Below are 20089 nucleotides of genomic sequence, written 5' to 3' on the forward strand. Positions count from 1 at the left end.
AGCACACACCAGAAGGACATGGTGTGTACAAGGTGAGGCTCAAGCAGTTCCAGATGTGAAGCCTGGCACACCCTCCTGCTACGTTGCTCATTCCTAAATCCACACCTATGGCCTCACAGGGGTTCCCTCTGACCATAAGGCAGAGGAATGAAAAATAAAAGCCGAGCTGAGAGTCGATTCTGTACCAGATGCCAGTACCACCCACGAATGGATAGTCATAACGCTACAGGCACACCCGGTTGGCACTGCAACGTGACGATGAGGACAAAATTCCCCAGTGGATGGGTCTTTAAGCAGAAAGCCTGGCTGTTTCTTCTGCCTAGAAAGGGAGTGTGAGGTATGTGCAGCGCTTCGCAGACTGGGGCTGATGGCTTGGTAGAGCCATCAAGGACTTAGAGGGACAGTGGCTTGGATGAAGTCTGTGAACTGATCTCCGAGTGAGCACAGCAGTTGGGAGGTAGCAGTGTCTGTGTGGCTGCTTCTCAGAGGTACTTGGGGGTGTCTGTGCCGTCGTCTTCCATCAGTCTCTTTCCCCAGCCACCCCACCTTCCCAGCACAAGGACTCCCAGTCACCAAGGCCTACCACAGGAAATACTGAGCTCCCCGCATGACGCCACAATTCCTGGAGGGGAGAGGGGAACCCGGTATGTGATGTGGGTGGATTACACAGCACTGTCATCACAGAAAGGGCAGTGTTTTGATCTCTTTGGAACAAATACCGCTGTGCATATAAACTTGCCTTTGCTGATCATAACACTTAACACCAGACTCTCCGTGGGTCAACTGGCAGAAACATCTTCACCAGCACGGCTTTCCACTCAGCTCTGCATTGAAGGAACCAGTTTCATAGCAAATGAAACAAGGCACTGGGCTGACGCTGGAAGAACTGGTCTTTTATATTCCCCAATACCCTGAAGCAGCTGGCTTGATCAAACAGCGGAATGGCCTTTTAAAAGTTCTGTGGAAATGCCAGCTGGGTGGGGATGCTGTGCAGGGCTGGGGCATCTCCAGGATGCAGTGCACATGCTCTTCTGTGGCTCCAAGATGCTGCTGCGTCTTCCACAGCCGCAATTCACAGGAATCAAGAGACAGACATGAGGGAGCCCCTCTCACTACTACCCTCGGTGATGCCCAGTGCATTGCTTTCTTTCTAGTCTCTGAACTTGGGGCTCTACTAGTGTGGCAGTCTCAAGACCGACGGCAGGAAGGCTTCTACCAGGCTCCACACGCTGGGCCATTACCTGGCAAGCTTCGTGGCAGTGAATCAATAGACAAAAAAGGGAGTTATTATACTGGCTAGGGTGACTGATCCTGATGATCCAGGGGAAATTGGGTTGCTATTGCATAACAGTTTAAGGAGGAGTACGTCTAAATGCAGAAGATCCTCCAGGGCACCTCACATTACTCCCATGTCCTGAGATAAGTCGATGGAAAATTACAACAACCCAATACACACAAGAATTCTGATGGCCTGGGCTCTTCAGGAATGAAAGCTTGGGTTACCTCTCAAAGCTACTTGCCAGCCCAGGAACCACATAGTAGCTGAAGTGTTTGCAAAGGACAAAGGGACTACAGAGTTGACAGAGTAATAAAAGAAAGTGATTCTCAATACCATCTATGACCACATGACCAACCGGTCACAGAAACAAGGACTGCAATACTTTTGAGTATTTCTTCCTTATTTTCGTATAAATGTGTTTGTGTTCTATATATATATATATATATATATACACATATATATAGAACACAAAGTGTTATATAACACTTCCACACTTCCCTATCACCCAACATTGAAATGTTAGTATTAGCTAACTTTTTATGATAACATTAAAGTTACAGCCTATAAAAAGGAGAGCATGGTTCTGAACTAAACATCATCCACAGACGGATAAAGGGAATGTGAGTCTTCTTTCAAGAGTGTTAGCATGTTTTTGGCATACCCAGGGTAGCTGCAGCACAAAGACAAAGAGATAATTTTGTTATTACTTTATTTTGAGGTAAAGTTAAGAAAAGTGTGGCCACATCCCACACTTATCACGGGGAGCCGAGGTGATGGATGGGCCGGGTGGGGCATTATTTAGGTGGCGGATGGGCCAGGTGGGGCACTATCTACATGTTTTCTCTGCTAGGTGAGAACTGCATTTTCGAGAATCCCCTGCCCTCTATGGACCTGGGTTAGTACCAGCCACAAGAGATCTGCAAAAGCTTGGGAAGGCAGAACTGTGACTGTGGCCATTCATCTGCTCTGAACGCCAGTGCAGGGCAGACATGGCCAGAGTGCAGGCCTGGCACAGATGACCTGCTGGCACCTCCTGTGGGCAGGGAGCAGCAGCCAGGCTTTGCAGCTCCTGGACTCACAATGGACCACCTGCTCCAGCGGCCCTGGCTCCCAATCCAGGCGCGTATGTCGCTCTGTGATGAAGGGCATCAGCTGGCACCACAGCTCACTGGCCTCAGAGGCTGAGAGCAGTGGGAGAAGGCCACAGCCCAGCTTGTCCTCAGAGAATCCATGCACCTTGTACCCGCTTCACACTCACTTTGTTTCCCGACTGATGGCCTCGTGGATTTTAGGCCCTTTCCTCTAGCAGCAACCACATCCAGAATCTTAACCAGTTCCCACACTTGTGTAACTTCCGTCCCAATGTAAATGTCTTTATATTGTTCTTAGAATTCATTGAACTCAGATACAATAAAAAAAAGTAAAACTGCAATGTTCTTCCATGTGCTTTTGAAAGAGAATCGAACATGGGACTGTACTTTTAATTTAAGTCTCTATTATGTAAACTGGATGGAGGTAAAATTAACTTCTCTGAATAACAGAATACCTATCAAATATTATTTTTAGAAAGATGAAGAAAAATGTATTTCCTTACAGAGGAGGGCATATGCTGAATTAGGAGAACTTTTCATAACTACACCAAAACCTTGCTTATCAAGTCATTATAATTACTAAGGGGTAAAAATACAAGCATTATGATCCAGAAAAGACAACATGAACACCACATTCCAGCGCACGCAATGACACTATAAAAATCACCATCAACCTGTGTTAGCAGACCCTGCTGAATATTTGTGTTCAGTAAAATCAGTGCAATCTCAAGAGGGCAATCCCATTCACATGTTTAAAGCAGTAATCAATCCACGTATATTTGTCCTCAGTCTGAAGAATGACTGTACTGACATGAAAAAATGGTAAGCACCTAAAAATATGAATTTAGTCATGTGTTTTCATCACCCTGGGACAGGAGGAAGAACATAACCTCATGAGCAGCTGTGAATCTCCTTATCATTTTGGCTTTGATGCCTTGTTTCTCTGGCACCATAACAAACATCTACCATTGCAAACTCTTATTATCTACACCTACTAACTTAAAACCGACAGTCCATGCAACCAGGTATGTGCACCTTTTTACAAATGAGGATGCAAGCCTAAATGGCTAAGTTGGGGATAAACCAACCCCAAGGATGCCTCGTCTACTAGGTTTGTGCTCTTGAGCCTTAATATCATTGATAATAATCGTAGTAATAATAGCAACTAACACAGCTTCTATCAGGTACCAGGCACTGTTCGACGGACATGTAAACCTCACAACAACCCTACGGCAGGAACTAGTTACTAAAGTTAACAGACAAAGAATCTGAAACTTAAAGAAATTAAGTGGCTTCCCAAGGTAACAGAGCTAAAAAATGGCAGAGCTGGGATCTGAACCCACCCAATCAGACTCCACAGTCTATCACCAAGAAGTTATATATGCTGCCTTCTTATCTGAATGGGGTGGGGAAGACAGAAAGGGTAACTGCCCCTCCTCAGAAGGTAGACAGGGAGGGGCTGAGCCTGTATTTCATTTCTAAAGGCACTTCTAAGATATGCCACTGGACCCCAAGGGCTTTCACTACTGCTGGCCAAAAGACATGAATTAACACAACTGAGTTCTGAGGGGATAAAAGAAATCATCTGCTTAATTTTTATTTAAAAATACAGTATTAGATTCTCCTAGAAACACCCTAAATCTTTCACCCGACAAGCATAAAAATCTTATAACAAACTCACGCCAGAAATATACAATAGATGTTTGTTCTTGAAATCACTGGAGTTGATTGAATTTAATACTGTAGTTGTCAAAGCTTTTTTCTAAGACCTTTATTTCAAATATATGTAAGTACATCTAAGAAAATCCAGTAATTAACCCCTAACATAAGCTAATAATCACATCAACTTAAATGTCAATACACTTTGTGAAAAAACTTCTTAATCAGTGAAATTTTCACTGACTAACTTAGGAATAAGAATACAAGGGGTGCGGGAAGCTCTCAGAACACCTGACAAGTTCATACAAAGAATGACCTGATTTAAAAAGGAAATATTGTATCTACATAGCACCACCTCAGGTTCTTAAAGTTCTCCAGTTTTCCAGAGAATAAGTGAATTTTAATTGTACACATGACTAAGGATCCACTGAGGAGCTAGCATGCTAAATCACTATGCCAAGAAAGAGGCGAAATTACTTCAGGAGGGGAAAGGCCTTTTACTGACATTCTTACTGTTTCTAATACAACACAGCACACAGTTCTACAAACTTGCAAAAGCCAATTATGCTGGGCAGCACTGCTTCACTGATGTGGGAATCAGTAATAGGATTCTTGGTCTCAGGGAGTTTGCAGCATTATGTGTGCGACAGGTTTAAGAAAATTAGGGCACAGTTTGAAAGCACTGACACAAGTGCATACAAGGTAGGATCAGCAGACTGATGAATGTTCACTGCTGGCTGAACAGAGAATGGAAACTCCTCCTGGGCACGCTCTTCCCTCCTCATGGTTCCTCTCTTCTGTAGAGCAAAGTAGAAGGGGAAGGTAGGCATAATCAGGCAAGTTGGTTCCAGCCTTTTCTAGTCAAGGCTTTCCTTCTTAGGATGGCCTGTGGGCACTCACACTTAAGAATTTACTAGAAAGTCAATTCCCTAGTTTTAAACAAGTGGCCACTGGTACACAATGGATTTCCCACTAGTTTTCAGTATTTAAGCAGTAAATAGAATCGAGTGTTGCCAGAAGGATTAATGGCACATTTAGATACACTAGGCAGTTAATTTCTATAGAAAAAAGTATGCTTGAGAATGTGTTGGTAAAGTACCCAAAAGAGATGTACGAATAAGCGCCAGGAAGGAGAAAGGTGAAGTCACTTACCCAGCAAGATTAACCAGCCAGTGACTTATTAGCAGCTAAATAATCTTCCCAGTTTAAATCACTTATATTCACCAATGCTTACAATCACAAAGACATGCTGCCATGATGGGATAATGAATTACCAGGCCTGGCTGTGCTAACTCCAAGCCCTGCCTGACTCCTTTACATCACCCGATGCTCCTGCCCTAAGTCTAGAGAGGCTCGACTTACTGGCCTATTAATATTTTTCCTGTTCCGGGCTTCTGTCACCTTACTCCCAGCACACACCACCACAATGAAATGTACAGGAGATTTCGTTACGAAATGTGAACCTTTTCTTAACTGGTATTAAACAAAAAAATTACTTGGACACTTGTTAAGATGGTAAGGAAAACTTTATTCAAGGTAATTGTGACAGAGATATTACAATGGGGAAAGAGATCAATTCTGATAACCCCAGGACAGCAGGGGATTTATGGCCAAGGGTGAGGTGGGGGTTGGGGGGGATGGGGTAGTGGAAGGAAAATTACCAAGAAGGAAAATCAAGGGTAGGGGGTTTCTTGCTAAACTGGCCTAACAGGATTCTTGCTGCAAGCAGATCAAGAAGTTAGACATCAAAGGCAGAGGATGAGGAACTTGACTATAAGTCCAGGGGCCTCTCCCTAAACTGACTCAGCAGAATCAGATGGGTGATGGCTGCTGGGCTCTGCAAGACAGGAAGGACAAGGTCAAAGACTCCTTGAGAAAAAGGCTCAGAGGAACCTAACTGGAGTATGACCAACAAGAGCGTCTTGGTCACTGACTCTGGCACTTGCCCTTTACTAGGCTCTTCTCCCCTGCATCAAATTAAGTTTTCTAGAAGTACTATCTTAAAAACTCCACAAGAAAGCAGTCCACTGAATTTAAAAGCTGAGTGACTCTAAAAAACACAAACATACACAACACACTATTGGAGTCATGCCGACCCGCCACCTCTCCCAGGGCCTCCAGGGCCAGTTCTTGGTAAGGCAACTAAGGCCCATCTATTCTGCTGGTTCTCCCCATAAAAACTGCCCTGCTCCTCGTACCCCCATGTCACTCTCAGGCCCATGTGTCCACAGGCTCCTTCCATCCGGTATTTTCTCCCTGCCAAGTCAATTTTCCACAGATCCACCTGGCCAAGGAGTCTGGTCTCAAAAGCCTGAGGTCAAAGGTTAGTGGAATTTCTTGAGTGCCTGGCTCCTCCCCCTGCCTTTATTCTGAGTTCCAATCACTCAGATACCAAGGAGCTGTACCTGTCTACTGCACTTGTTTGTCTACCTCCCTCTTCAGAGGCTGAGTCCTTGCAGAGCAGGGGACCTCCTTGCAGAGCAGGGGACCGTTTCACTTACCTTGTGTCCCTATGGTCTCCAATTGAGAAGAAACAAATGGGAAAGGAAATTGAAGCAACCCACTTTAGAAACACTGAAAGCAGCTCTGCTGATCCCAGCAGGGGAGGCAGCCACGGTGTAAAGGTTTAAAATACACCTGTCACCATTTCTTTTCAGGTAGTTCGCTAAACTTTGGACTCTTTGCTCAGTCTCTCATTTGTTTACAACCTGACCTAATTGATACAGTGATCAAAACAGTATTAAATAATACTTGGAACAAAGAGTCCGTCTGTAACAGGGTGGTCCCCAGGAAAGGGGGAAGTTCCAGGTTCCCTGCCCCACCCAAGGGAGGGTGGAGCTGAGCAGGAAGAGGAAAAGCTGGAGAGGAGACTGAGGAAGGATGCAGGATGGAGCAAGGAGACCTGGAGGAGGTGCATGGAGCCTAGAGACATGTGAAGAAACTGCGCTTGTCTTTTGGTCTTGGACTAGGTGGCACAGATGTGGGTGAGACCCGTGGGGAGGTGACAATGGCAGCTTTTATCTTGATGTTGATTTTGCTCTTTTCCTTCCGGGCTTGTCCCGTTGTTTGTGACCTTTTTCTGTGGGTCCCCACTGGAAGATGCTTTAGACTTGTGGCAGGCTTTGGGGCCTTGTTCTGGGCCAATCCCATTTGGATGGACTTTTACCCACGAGGGGACGGGTAACTCTGGATGCTTCATTTAGAAACTAGACTCTTTGCCTTACCTGTATTGTTTCCTAGTTTTATTAAAGTTCCTTCCCATTAAAGTCTCCTATGTTTTGTGTTGATGCGGCGAATGGCAGAACCCATGTAGAATAGGCAGGTTTGCAGGGTTTGGGCTGCCCCTCTCCCTGTCCTATAACACGTCTATAACCAAAGGCTTTATATGGAGAGCCCCTGTACTTTGCTGCCACCCTCCACCACGACCACCAAATGTGGTTAACCACATAAAGCTAAGGGAAGGGAGGAACTCGGGTGCTGATTGTAACAGGGTGGTCCCCAGGAAAGGGGGTGGTTCTAGGTTCCCTGCCCCACCCAAATGGAGGGTGGAGCTGAGCAGAGAGAAGAAGCTGCAGAGTAGAATGAGGAAGGAAGCAAGCATGATGGAGCCAGAAGGTGACCTGGAGGAGGCGCATGGAGCCGAGAGACACGTGAAGAAACTGCGCTCGCCTTTTGGTCGTGGACTGGGTGACACAGATGTGGGTGAGACCCGTGGGGAGGTGACAATGGCAGCTTTTATCTTGATTTTGCTCTTTTCCTTCCGGGCTTGTCTGGTTGTTTCTGACCCTTTTCTGTGGGTACCCACTGGAAGATGCTTTGGACTTGTGGCAGGCTTTGGGGCCTTGCTTTGGGCCAATCCCATTTGGATGGAGTTTTACCCACAAGGGGATGGGTAACATTGGGTGCTTGATTTAGTAACTATATTCTTTGCCTTTTCTGTATTGTTTCCTAATTGTATTAAAGTTCCTTCCCATTAAAGTCTCATATATTTTGTGTTGATGCGGCAGATGGCAGAACCCATTCAGAGCACGCAGGTTTTGGGGGGTCTGGGGTGCACCTCTCCCTGCCCTATAACATCATCACCCCTTTTTGAAGCTCACCCTTACCAGACCGTGCACCTTATTACCTCTACCAGAGAGTTCCCTGTTGTTCTTTAGGGCTGTTAGTAGAATGGATTTATCATTTCTCCCATCCTACTTATAATATGACCAACAACTCTTAATTCTTTTTCATTTTAATCAGAAGATGAGATTTAATATGACATAATTCAGTAATTTTCAAGTCCTAGTCAGTGAATAACAGCATAAGAATTACCTAGAGGCTTATGAAAATAAGCCACCCTAGACAAATTGAGTGAGAACATGATGTGGGCAGGAGCAGGCATCGGGAACTATGAATTTGAAGTAATGGGAGTCCCCCTGCTAGTTCATAAACTCACTATCTTTGAAAACAAATGAATAACCAAGACACTGATTTATTAAGGTGTTTAGTGCAAAAAACATACACCAAATACTATGGTACATAAGATGGGGTATAATAGAGAAGTAATACTCAAAGTGCCCCTGACCCCACAGTTGGTTCAATTTAGTTGGGATGAAAAAGTCTGCACACAGAGGAATTAAAGAATAATGCTGAACTTCAGGGCATAGTATGGTCTTCCAACTATATCAATTACCCACTCTTCAAAATGTCTAAGTATGGACTTCTGTAGGAAAACTGACATAATTACCTAGGTGCTGCTTTACTCACAGATTACATACATTAAAAAATACTATAAGATGAAAGTTTTTGAAAATATATTAAATTTTATTTGTACACAAAATTTCTCAATTATTAGTAAAACATTCCTAATACGCAATATAGATGCTCTGTGAGTTTTTAAATCTTGGCTTAGCTATTTGTGACACCAAAATACGAAGGCCTGGCTAGGAGTTCAGTTCATGTGGACTCTTGCTTTTAGTAGCTGTGACTAAAGAAAGGATTTCACACCAAGGAAAGCAGCATATCATTGGCTGTATTAATTTAATTTTTATGCTCATACTTCAATCCACCCACCAGCTATGTGAACATTTTTATGAAAGTCATGTTAGTGGAAACATCCCCTGATGACAGGTAGCTGTTCCTAAAAACTGATCATCACAATTAACTGCAACAAATGATTTCCAAAATCTGGAAAATTTATAAGCAGGTCAGAAAATTGCCCACACTTTTAAGTAAATGGATGAGAATATCAGAAACAACACATAATACAACCATAAAGGTTTGAAAATTTTTGAACACCATTTCAAAAAGCTCATTCCAAACAAACATTTTAAAAAATGATAAACTTTAGCTGAAAGCTACCACCAGAATCAGCACTGCCCTGGAACCAAGTGGTAAGCCCTCAACCCACTACAAGTCTGAGTGCTGAACCTGCAACCCCTCACAGAGATACATTCAGGTGACTAAAGTACCCCAGATTATAAAAGGCTCCCAGTGGGGGCAAATACAAACCATTTCTAAAGTCTCATCCTAGATTCTGACTCCCAGGTTTCACACAGATAGTAATCAGACAAAGGTGAGTTTATCAGCAATATAAATACAGAAGAAACAGCCACAGAGAATGGGAATCAACAACACAATCAAAAAGCTAAATCCCAATAGGCTCCAGATAATGAAATTTCTGCAAATAACTACATATTAAACATTTAAGGAAATGAAACAAAATCACAAAAACAAGCAAAGACTAAGAGGCTATTAAAAGAAGAAAGCCAGACTGATTTGAGCGCAAATATTAGAACTTTTCAAAATGAAAACAGGAATCATGAAACTAAAAATTCAACAGATCAGGAAAGAGTAGCGCAAGCATCTAATTATTCATGGATTTTTCCAAGGAACTGGTTTCTGTCGATCCTAATTCAGGATGCTAATGGAACTCAATATATGGTAAATGCCTGCAGACTGCAGAGAACCAAAAGAGGTGTTCGGGGTGCTGCTGTTTCACAGACACTGGAAGGAACAAGAGATGATGACAAACTCCTTTTTTAAAAAAAAAAGAAAGAAACCAGCACAACCTTGTAATCAAGAATGTAAATATACAAGTCCAGAAAAGACACATCTAGAGAAAAGAAGACACATCCCAAGAATCTCTAGCTAGCAGCAATCCCACTGCCCACCTGTGACTACTCAGGTGCCTCTTTTCACCAATTCTCTCCCTCTGCAGGACAGCAGCCTTCCTGCCTATCCATGCAGGACCTGTCAAGGCCGCCCGCCTGCAACCATGCAGGCCTCTCTTAGCAATCCTGTCCCTTTCCAGGCAGCTCTTCCTGCCTGCTGTGTCTATGCAAGGGTGCTTTCCTTTTCTAACCCTTTTCCTAATAAACCTGCTTTTTAAATATTAAAAAAAAAAAAAAGAATCTCCAGCTAGACTGAATGGGCAGGACAGGCAGTCTTCTCTTTTTTATAAATGCACTTTTACAAGACAAAGTTATAAGGGACACAAAGAAAATGGACAAAATGGTCCAATCAAGAAAAGAAAGTACATCTCCAGAAAACAGCCCCACAGAAGAAGACATATAGAACATTTCATTCAGCAGCAGCAGAATGCACATTCCTCTCAAGCACATATGGGACATTCTCCAGGAAAGATGACTTATTAGATCATAAAATGGGTCTTTAAAAACATAATACTGACATAAAACCAAGTATCCTTTTCAAACCAATGGTATGAAACTAGAAATCAGTAATAGAAAAAAAACTGGAAATTTTACAGAAATGTGGAAATTAAACAATAGACTTTTTTTAAAAAGATTTATTTTCTATTTATAGAATAGCTGGGGTACAGGCCAGAGGTGCGGGAAGTAAGAGGATTCACCAGAAACAGAGTGGGGAGCAGAACAGGCAGATCTACTGAAATACACTGCTGAGGGGAGCAGCGGGCGAGACAGGAGAGGTCTGCTGTGCCATGTGGGTATCTCCCTGGCCGGCCGGGAATCAAACCCATGCTGTAGAGGCTGCAGACAGCTTCACAGCGCTGCGCTCAACCCCGTTGCATCACCAGGGAGGCCCTAAACAATATACTCTTAAACAACCAATAGATCAAGGAAGAAATCAAACAGGAACTTAGAGAACAGCTTGAAACAAATGAAAATACAATATACAAAAATGTATGGGATACAGCAAAAGCAGTGCTAAGAGGGATATTTATTGCAATAATTTTCTACATTTTAGAAAATTAAAAGGAATTAAAATATCCTAATCATATACCTTAAAGAAGCAGAAAAAGAGTTAAAACATAAGCCCAATCTAATGGATGTAAGACAATTTTAATAAAGGGCATAGCAAAAGTAAATAAAATGGGGGGGGGAGGGAAAAAAAATCAATGAAGTTGAGTTGGTTTTTTGAGAAAATTAACTAGTAACAAATCTGACCTAGCCTAAGAGAGAAAAGATCCAAATAAATAAAATCAGAAATGAGAGAGGAGAAATTGCAACTGATACCACAGAAATAAAGAGGATAAGGGACTACTATTAACAATTATTATCTAACAAATTCTTACAAACTTACAATCTACCAAGACTGAACCAAGAAGTAACAGAAAAAAATTGAGCAGATCTATAAATAGTAAGGAGATTAACCCAGTAGTCAAAAACCTTACAACAAAAGTTTGTTGGTTTTATTGATAAATTCCACCAATTTAAAGAAGAGTGAACACCAATCCTTCTTAAACACTTCCCAAAAATGAAGAAAATGCTTAATTCATTGTATAAGGCCAGCATTACCCTAATATCAACACCAGAAAAAGAACGTACAAAGAAACAATCTCTATAACTCAACATCCTTCATGAATATAGATACAACATCCTCAACAAAACATATTAGCAAATTCAATAGCATATTAAAATGACTAACACACCATGATCAAATGGGATTTATCCCTGAGCTACAAGAACAGTTGAACATATGATTATCAAGTAATACATCATCAGAACCAAGGATAAAAATCACATGATCATATTACTGATGCAGAAAGCCATTTGACAAAATTTAACACCCTTTCATGATAAAAACTCTCAACTCTCTAGGAACAAAATAATTACCTCAACATAATAAAAGCCATATATGTAAAGCCCATAAACTATGGTGATGGTTCATGGGTGAATTGGTGGTTGGAATTATATAGGGAATACACAATGATGTAAAAGATATAAACAAATTTTTTTTTAAAAGTGCTTTAAAAAGTGAAAAGCCCATAACTAACATCATTTTTAACGGTGAGAAACCAAAAGTGTTTCGGCTCCTTAAACTCCCAGAAGAAAACCTAGCAGGAATGTTTCAATGGTTTCATGGATATGACACCAAAGGCACAGGCAACCAAGACAAAGATGCCCACTCTTGCCATCAATATTCAAGATAGTACTGGAAGTCCTAGCCAGAGAAATTAGGCAAGAAAAAGAAATAAAAGCTATCCAAATTAGAAAGGAGAAATAAAAATTTCTCTACTCACAGATGATATGATCGTATGTGTAGAAGACCCTAGAGATTACACAAAAAAAATTAGAACTATAAACAAGTTCAACATGAAAATCAGTTGTGTTTCTATACAATAATAACAGATAATGTAAAAAGAAAATTAAGAAAACAATCCCATTTACAATAGCATCAAAAACAATAAAATACTTAGGAATACATTTAGCCAAGCCACATGGACCCAAAACAATATTGAAAAAGAACAAAGCCGGAGGCCTCAAATGACCTGATTTTTTAAAAATATATTACCAAAGCAACAGTAATCAAAACAGTAAGGTAGTAACATTAGTAGAAGACCAAAAAGAAACAAAACCAGAGCCCAGAAACACACCTATGCATATACAGTCAAATGATATTTGATAAAAGTTACAAGAACACATAAAGGAAAAGGATAGTGTTTTCCACAAATGAGACTGGAAAAACTGGCGCATGCAAAAGAATGAAATTAGGGCTTCCCCGGAGGTGCAGCAGTTTGAGCACAGCGCTGTGAAGCTGTCCACAGCCTCTATAGCGTAGGTTTGATGCCTGGCGGGCCAGGGAGATACCCACATGGTGCGGCAGACCTCTCCTGTCTTGCCTGCTGCTCCTCTCAGCAGTGTTTTTGGTCCACCTGCCTGTTCTGCTTCCCCCTCTGTCTCTGGTGAATTCTCTCACCCTCCCGTGCCTCTGGCCTGTACCCCAGTTCTTGTATAAATAAATCTTTAAAAAAAAAAAAGGAATGAAATTAGACCTTTATCTTGTATCATACACAAAAATCAACTCAAAATAGGTTCAAGACTTAAAGAAAATACCTGCAACTATAAAACTCCCAGAAAAAAAAAAAAACTAGCAGGAAAGATTCAATGATTTCATGGATATGACACAAAAGGCACAGGCAACCAAGGTAAAAATAAAATACTTAAATTGAGCCAAGCCACTTGGTCCCAAAACAATATTGAGAGAGTACAATAGAGAAATCTAAACTATATCAAACTAAAAGCCTTCTACACATCAAAGGAAATAATAAACAGAATGGAAAGGCAACCTATGGAAGAAAGTATTCGCAAACTATGTGACTGAAATGGGGTTAATATCTGAAATATATAAGGAACTCCTACAATTCAACAGGAAGAAAACAAATAACCTAACTTTTTTCACAGCAAAGAACTTGAACAGACATTTCTCCAAAGAAGACATACAAACGGCCAACAGGTATATGAGAAGATGTCCAACATCACCATCCATCAGGGAAATGCAAATCGAAATCACAGTGAACTATCTATCACCTTGTACCTGGGAGGATGGCCATTATCAAAACAGACAATAATAAATGTTGCCAGGGATATGGGAAAATTGAAACACGGTGTACTGCTAGTGGGAATGTAACATGGTGCGACTATTATAGAAAACAGGAAATAACAACAAAACTACTATATATCCAGTAAACCCTCTTCTAGGTATTCATTCAAAAGAATTAAAATCAGGTTCTCAGAGATATCTGGACTCCCATGTTCACTGCAGCATTATTCACAGTACTCCAGATATGAAAACAAACCAAATGCCCGACAACAGATAAATGGGTAAAGAAATGTTATATACTTTCAGTGGAGTATTTTTCTGCCATAAAAAAGGAAAAAATTCTGTCATATACTATACCATGGACGAACCTTGAGGACATTATGCTAAGTGAAGTCAGCCAGTCATAGAATGATTAATACTGCATGAATCCACTGAAATGAGGTACCTAAAGTAGTTAAACTTACAAAGGCAGAAAGCAGACCTGTGTTTGCCAGGGGCTGAGAGAGGAGAGTGGGAATCACAGTTCAGTGCACACACAGGGTACCTACAGTTAACAATAACTGCACTGCACATTTTGAAGTTTGTTAAGAGGATAGGTATCATGCTATGTTGTTGTTTTTATTTTTATTCAATAAAAAGTAAATTCAGGGCCTCCCCAGTGGCGCAGCGGTTGAGCGCTGGGTTGCGAGGCTGCTGGCAGCCTCTGCAGCTCCGGTTCGATCCCCAGCTGCTCCCCAGCCACCGGAGGAGGGTCCCACATGGCGCGCAGACCTCTCTTGCCGCCCGCTGCTCTCCTCAGCAGTGTATTTCGTCAGTCTGCTTGTTCTGTTCCCCGCTCTGGCTCTGGTGGGTCCTCTCACCCTCCCGCGCTTCTGACTGTACCCAGTGCTTGTATAAATAAATTTAAAAAATAATAATAATAAAAAAAATAGAGACTTTGTCAAAATATTTAAAAAAAAAAGTAAATTCAACAGAGGGGTTTTTAATAGTGATTTTAATACAGCTAATGAGATTTAGCTAACTGAAAGAAAAATCTCAACATAGATGTACTGTAGATTGCAGTAAAAAAAAGCAATAAAATTGGGGAAGAATGAATAAGAGTTTAAGATATACATGATAGAACGAGAAATTTTTACCTGTCTAGTCACAACATAATAAACACTAGAGAAAATAACATTAAATACTGAATAATAATATTCAAAGAGATAATGACTGGCACATTTCCAAAGCTGATGAACGATATAAAGACACAGAGTTTAGATCTAAACAAATTACATAATTTTTAGTACATTGGGGCAATGAACTCATGAAAAAAATTAATGACAAGGGAAGGCATATGGGGTAAAGGTCTAATAAAATATAATTGGGGCCCAAAACAAAACTCTAAAGAGATCAGAAGGAAGACAATATTGAAAAAGATAATAGTTGGAAAGCACTCAGGACTAATGAAAAATACGAATTCACAGACATAAAAAGCAAGTAAGAAAAACAGAAATTCTTACTAAGTACTCTATAGTAAAAGCACAATCTGTAGGATAAAGAAAGACGTTCATCTACCTACCAGCAGGTGACTTCTGAACAGAAAGAATTCAAGTTAGTAAAACAATGGAATATTATCTTCTGAGCAGTGAAAGAAATATTTATCAACTTAAAACTGGAGACTAGGCAAAGCTCCCTTTCAAGAATAATGACAAAATATAAGAATGTAAATAGAAAGTTTATGAGTGACTGTCCTTCACCAAAAGAAAAGAATGTAAAAGATTACCTCTGAAGAGGTGTGAGCCATTACCCCCTAATCATATACAGTGTTGTAAACCAAAGTTACCTCAATTAAAAAAATAATAATAATACAATCTAAAAAATAAAATAAAAATAAATCAGGTTACAAAATGGTCCAAAAAAAGGGATATCAAAGATATTTATCAGTTCAAGAGAAAATGATTCCCAAAGTCAAGTCTGAGATGGAAGAAGGAATGATAAGAAGTAATAATTTTAAAATCACTTGGCTGGTTCTAAACAACCTGGGCTTTAGATAAAGAGGGAAAGTCTACAACAGCATGTAGGTCAAATGGGAAGTGATAGAAGGAAGACATCTTTTCTTACCATGGATTGTCAGCACCCCAGTATGGAGACCAACGGTGTGTCTATACACTGATGTCCAGCTACAGCAGCAGCAAGGCTAGCTGCGCTCATTTCAGAAGCCTAGTCGTGTCAAAGGAGCAGGGCACTCCCGACAGAAACAATAGCGAAGGTTCAGCAATAAGAGATGTGCATGGCATACCCTGTGATCCCTCTGGAGGAGTATCTTGCATTTTTCATGTTCTTTCAAAATCTCTAAGACTAAAACATAGTAAGTCAAAACACCACCTCCAAGAATCAACATCGTGAGCTGAACAGCAGTGAAGGATGTCGAGATGCTTAATGACCTTGGGCAGGTCACTGAGTGTTTTGAAGGTGCAATCTCTGTTCATAGTAAGAGAGCAGCAAAATGCAACCTTCACAGGATCACCGATGTACACTGATGACAAATAAAAAGATTCAAATGGCGAATGTTACTGCACTGATCTCTCACATACTGCTAGTAGTCACTGAGCTGGGCACAGATGTTACAGAATAAAGGAGACAAGGCAAGTCCCGGTTAGAATGAACGTGACAGGGACTGTGACATGTCAGGCGGGCAAAGGATCCTCCACAAACCCAGGAGAAGCACCAAACACTTTGCTTCCTTCTTGCTTACACATGATTCACAATGATGCCCACAGGACAAATGCCTGATGACCACCTTAGTTATATGTAGTACCCGTGGCAGTCATGTAGAGAGTTTCAGATCTTTCAGAAGAATCACTGTCAAGTTTTGTTATAAAAGTTGCAAAATAAGTTTCATCAAAGTCATGTTAAAACATCCCAAGAAGAGATCAAATCAATTTTCTTTACCCGATCAAAATTTCACCACAGAAAGCTAGACTGGGCATTTTGTATCCTTAAAAATTAGCATCATCAGAGTTTTTTCCCAAAACGCACACACAAATTTTCTAGCTTCATTCATTTAAAAGCATTTAAGATAGTGACAACTTATTTATTCAGGCTGGAATTACCCAAGCAGAATCTAACAGAAAAGAGAAATATTTCAAATACCCATTCCTTTTCTGGACTCAACTCTTTACAACCTAAAATCACACATTTTGCATAAATTAAATCTATTATCTACAACATGCCTTTCCTACTTCACTGTGTGTATTGCCTTTAGAGCTAATCACTGGTTAACTGTGCTGTCTTATTTAGCCTTGAGGCCTATTAAGAGAACACACAAATCCTTCATCTAAGAAAGTACTTGAGAGAAAGTACACACGAATTCTTTCTCACTCTACTATATACAGTGGAAGTATACAAACATTACAATTGTTACATTCCTCTTTTGAATTTTTTAATTTATCCTCAATATATATACTAGTGACAAGGAGACAGGTGATATCACATATCCCCAGGATACTAAATCCAAACCCATTCATGTATGACTAAACAAATTTTTATTAACTGCAAATGATCAAAAGAGAAACCCAAGTTACTATATTTATATTAATTTCTAGCAGTATTAAATTCTGCAAGACTTAGAAACCTTTAATAGTCATAAAGCAATATAAATTTTCACAATCATTTAGAAAAAAAAGTCACTAACTGAAATCAACTATGAACAACTGCAGTCTGATTCCATACTGGCAATTAATATATGAGCTAACTAGCAGGTTCATTATTTCATTGATGAGAAGCAAGAATGAATCATGACATTTACTACCAACTGGAGACTAGAGAGACACCAATGGTGATTTCATAGCCATCATGGGTGGCCCTTCGATAAAAGGCCTAGAGCATTTGTAATCAATTCAGCCCTATTGACACACTCTCTTCTGCTGCACACTGTTCATTTGGGATTATATTTACCTTTCCTGTAAATTCCTTTAATAGAAAGGCCCTGTCTAAAATACCACTTTTGTATCCCTCCCAACTCAGTAACAGAGCTGAGTGGACACCTATTGATAAATTAGCAGCTGTAATAAAACAGACATTTCCTGCTGAATCCAGGAGAAAATCGGGATGTGGGTAAAGGATGCTAAATGGAGATATAGTTGTGTACAGCAGGATGACAGCAAGGGACATGACCATAAAAGTGACTCTGAAATAGCATGTTCAGAAACAAAGCCAACGAGTTTATAAAGCATAATCATTTTCAGAAGATATAACAAAATCCATTCCAGTATTATCACTTAGCTTAAAAATGCTTTTATTTGGTATTACACGTGATGCTGCATTTTGTCCTACTGCTTGCTACATATTTCTATAAAGCTATCTCACATCTGTATACAGTACCTCCTTATTCATTCATTCAAGTATGGGAAGAGTTATAGTACTGAAAATCCAAATGCAAGCAAAAACAATGCATTTTTTCCACCCTTCCTAGGTTAACCTACCATCATGCTAATAAAATAGTGAGGTCGTCCTCTGTCTTACTTTTCATTCACACTGAAATGACACAGTGAAAGGAATTTTTTTACAGTTCCTGTTAGAAAGATTTTGTACCAACTTGGTTTTAAAATCAACTTAAATGTTTTTCATCTTTCCTCCTAACCTTCAATCTCTGCATCAGAATTATATATCAATTATATATTTTGAAATAGTTATGATGAAAATAGTTATAAATAATCATATCAGCAGCATGCCACTGTACCATTGTAAACGCAAGAGACTGGAGAAGACAAAGCATACTCTGAAATGTCTTCCTTGGTCTTCTAACAAAACGTTTTTTCTTCCTCCATGAAATCATATTAAGTTCCCGTACTCCCCTACGCTCCAAGAGTCAATATTCAGTTTCTATCTTCCTCCAACATTCAGAGGCGAGCTTGTGTCTCTTCTATCTCATCCCTTTTGTCTAAAACACCAAAGCGCTTCATTATTTTATTTTACCAGCCCCATGGTGGCACCAAGAGCTGGAAAGCTGGTGAGTGAACTCGACAACCAGAGAGATCTGGACAGCCCATCAAAACTTAGTACCCCTTCAGCGCCTAAAAACTAGCCCGAAAATCAGCCAAGGTCCGATTTACATAGGTCATGAGGATTTAAAAAGCAAAACACTTAAACAAAAACGCCCTTTCCCACAAAGGAACACACAATTGTACTTTTCAGAAGGTGGAAAGATCAGTTCTCTGGGTTTTCAAGACTTCAAACATCAAGGGACCACGGCATCGAGATAAACTACTCCTGAGGTCACCTGGATCAAAGATCCAGAAGATCCCGCCTTCAAAGAAATGCACCTAGTGACTCTGCAAGGAGGGCAGAGATTTAAAGTCAGACCTGCCAGAATGATTACCACTGATTTGAGGGAGCGAATAAAATGCCTCCGGCTTCCACTGGCTCGACAACATTTGTCTGGAAGCCGGGGGCCCGCGGTGGCTGAGGGTGAAATTCTCCGACTCATCCTCCCCACTGGCCAGGGTCTCCGCCGTGCGAACTCACGGACACACACACACACACACACACACACACACACACACACACGGTCATCCCACTGCCACCCTCATCCCTCCCCTGCACGCCCTGCCCCCGGGTGCCCGAGCCCCCCAAAGGTGCACACCCTGGAACAAAGAGCCTAATCGGCGGCAATGCGGGGGGCGGGGGGCGCAAGCCTCAGAGGGACAGCGCAGCGAAGGGGCCAGAGGCGATCGCCGGCCGGCGGGGCCCCGCGGCAACCTGCGGCTGGGGCGGCCGGGTCAAGGCCAGCCCGCCGCGGCCCCGCAGCCCGGCCCGCGGGGCGCACCCTCTGCCGGCGGGGCGCGCGGCCGCCCCCACCTTGACCCCGGCGGGCCCGGCCGCCCCGCGCGGCTGGAGGCAGAAGGGGGCCGCGCGGCGGCCGGGGGCAGGCCCGGCTGCCGGCGCGGCCGGCGCGGCCGGCGCGGGGGTCGGGGGAGGCCGGGGTGACTCACATTCTCCGTGTCCCGCTCGTTCACCGTCGGCAATGGCGTCCGGGCCGACATTTTGTGCGGGCGGCGGGGTCGCGCCGGGGTCTCGGCGGCCCGGAGGGGGTGCGGGCCGCGGGGGCGCCCGGAAGCGCGGGGCGGCGGGGCCGGGGCCGGCGAGCGGCTCCGCAGGCCGCGGGCGCCGGGCGGGAGGAGGACGCGGCCGCGCGCGGGCCGGAGCGCGGGGCGGCGGCGCGGGGCGGCCGGCGGGGCCGGGGGCCGGGGCTGACGGGGCGATGCGCCTCGGATCGCGGCCCGGCGGGTCC

General features: G+C 42.2%; 1 protein-coding gene across 4 annotated transcripts in view; it reads right to left on the reverse strand.

Annotated features, from left to right (window-relative positions):
- MARK1 (microtubule affinity regulating kinase 1) overlaps positions 1-19841 on the reverse strand; it is a gene marked incomplete at both ends in the record, with an annotated part of 87264 nt that extends 67423 nt beyond the window's left edge. For all 4 annotated transcript variants that reach the window (XM_084246157.1, XM_084246156.1, XM_084246155.1 and 1 more), the window contains one exon: positions 19791-19841. In XM_084246157.1, the coding sequence (XP_084102283.1) occupies positions 19791-19841 (51 nt within the window). The remainder of the gene's footprint in view (positions 1-19790) is intronic.
- Between the last annotated feature and the right edge of the window lie 248 nt (positions 19842-20089).

The sequence above is a fragment of the Talpa europaea genome (genome assembly GCF_964194135.1).
Source record: "Talpa europaea genome assembly, chromosome: 10".
Classification (NCBI taxonomy): Eukaryota; Metazoa; Chordata; class Mammalia; order Eulipotyphla; family Talpidae; genus Talpa; species Talpa europaea.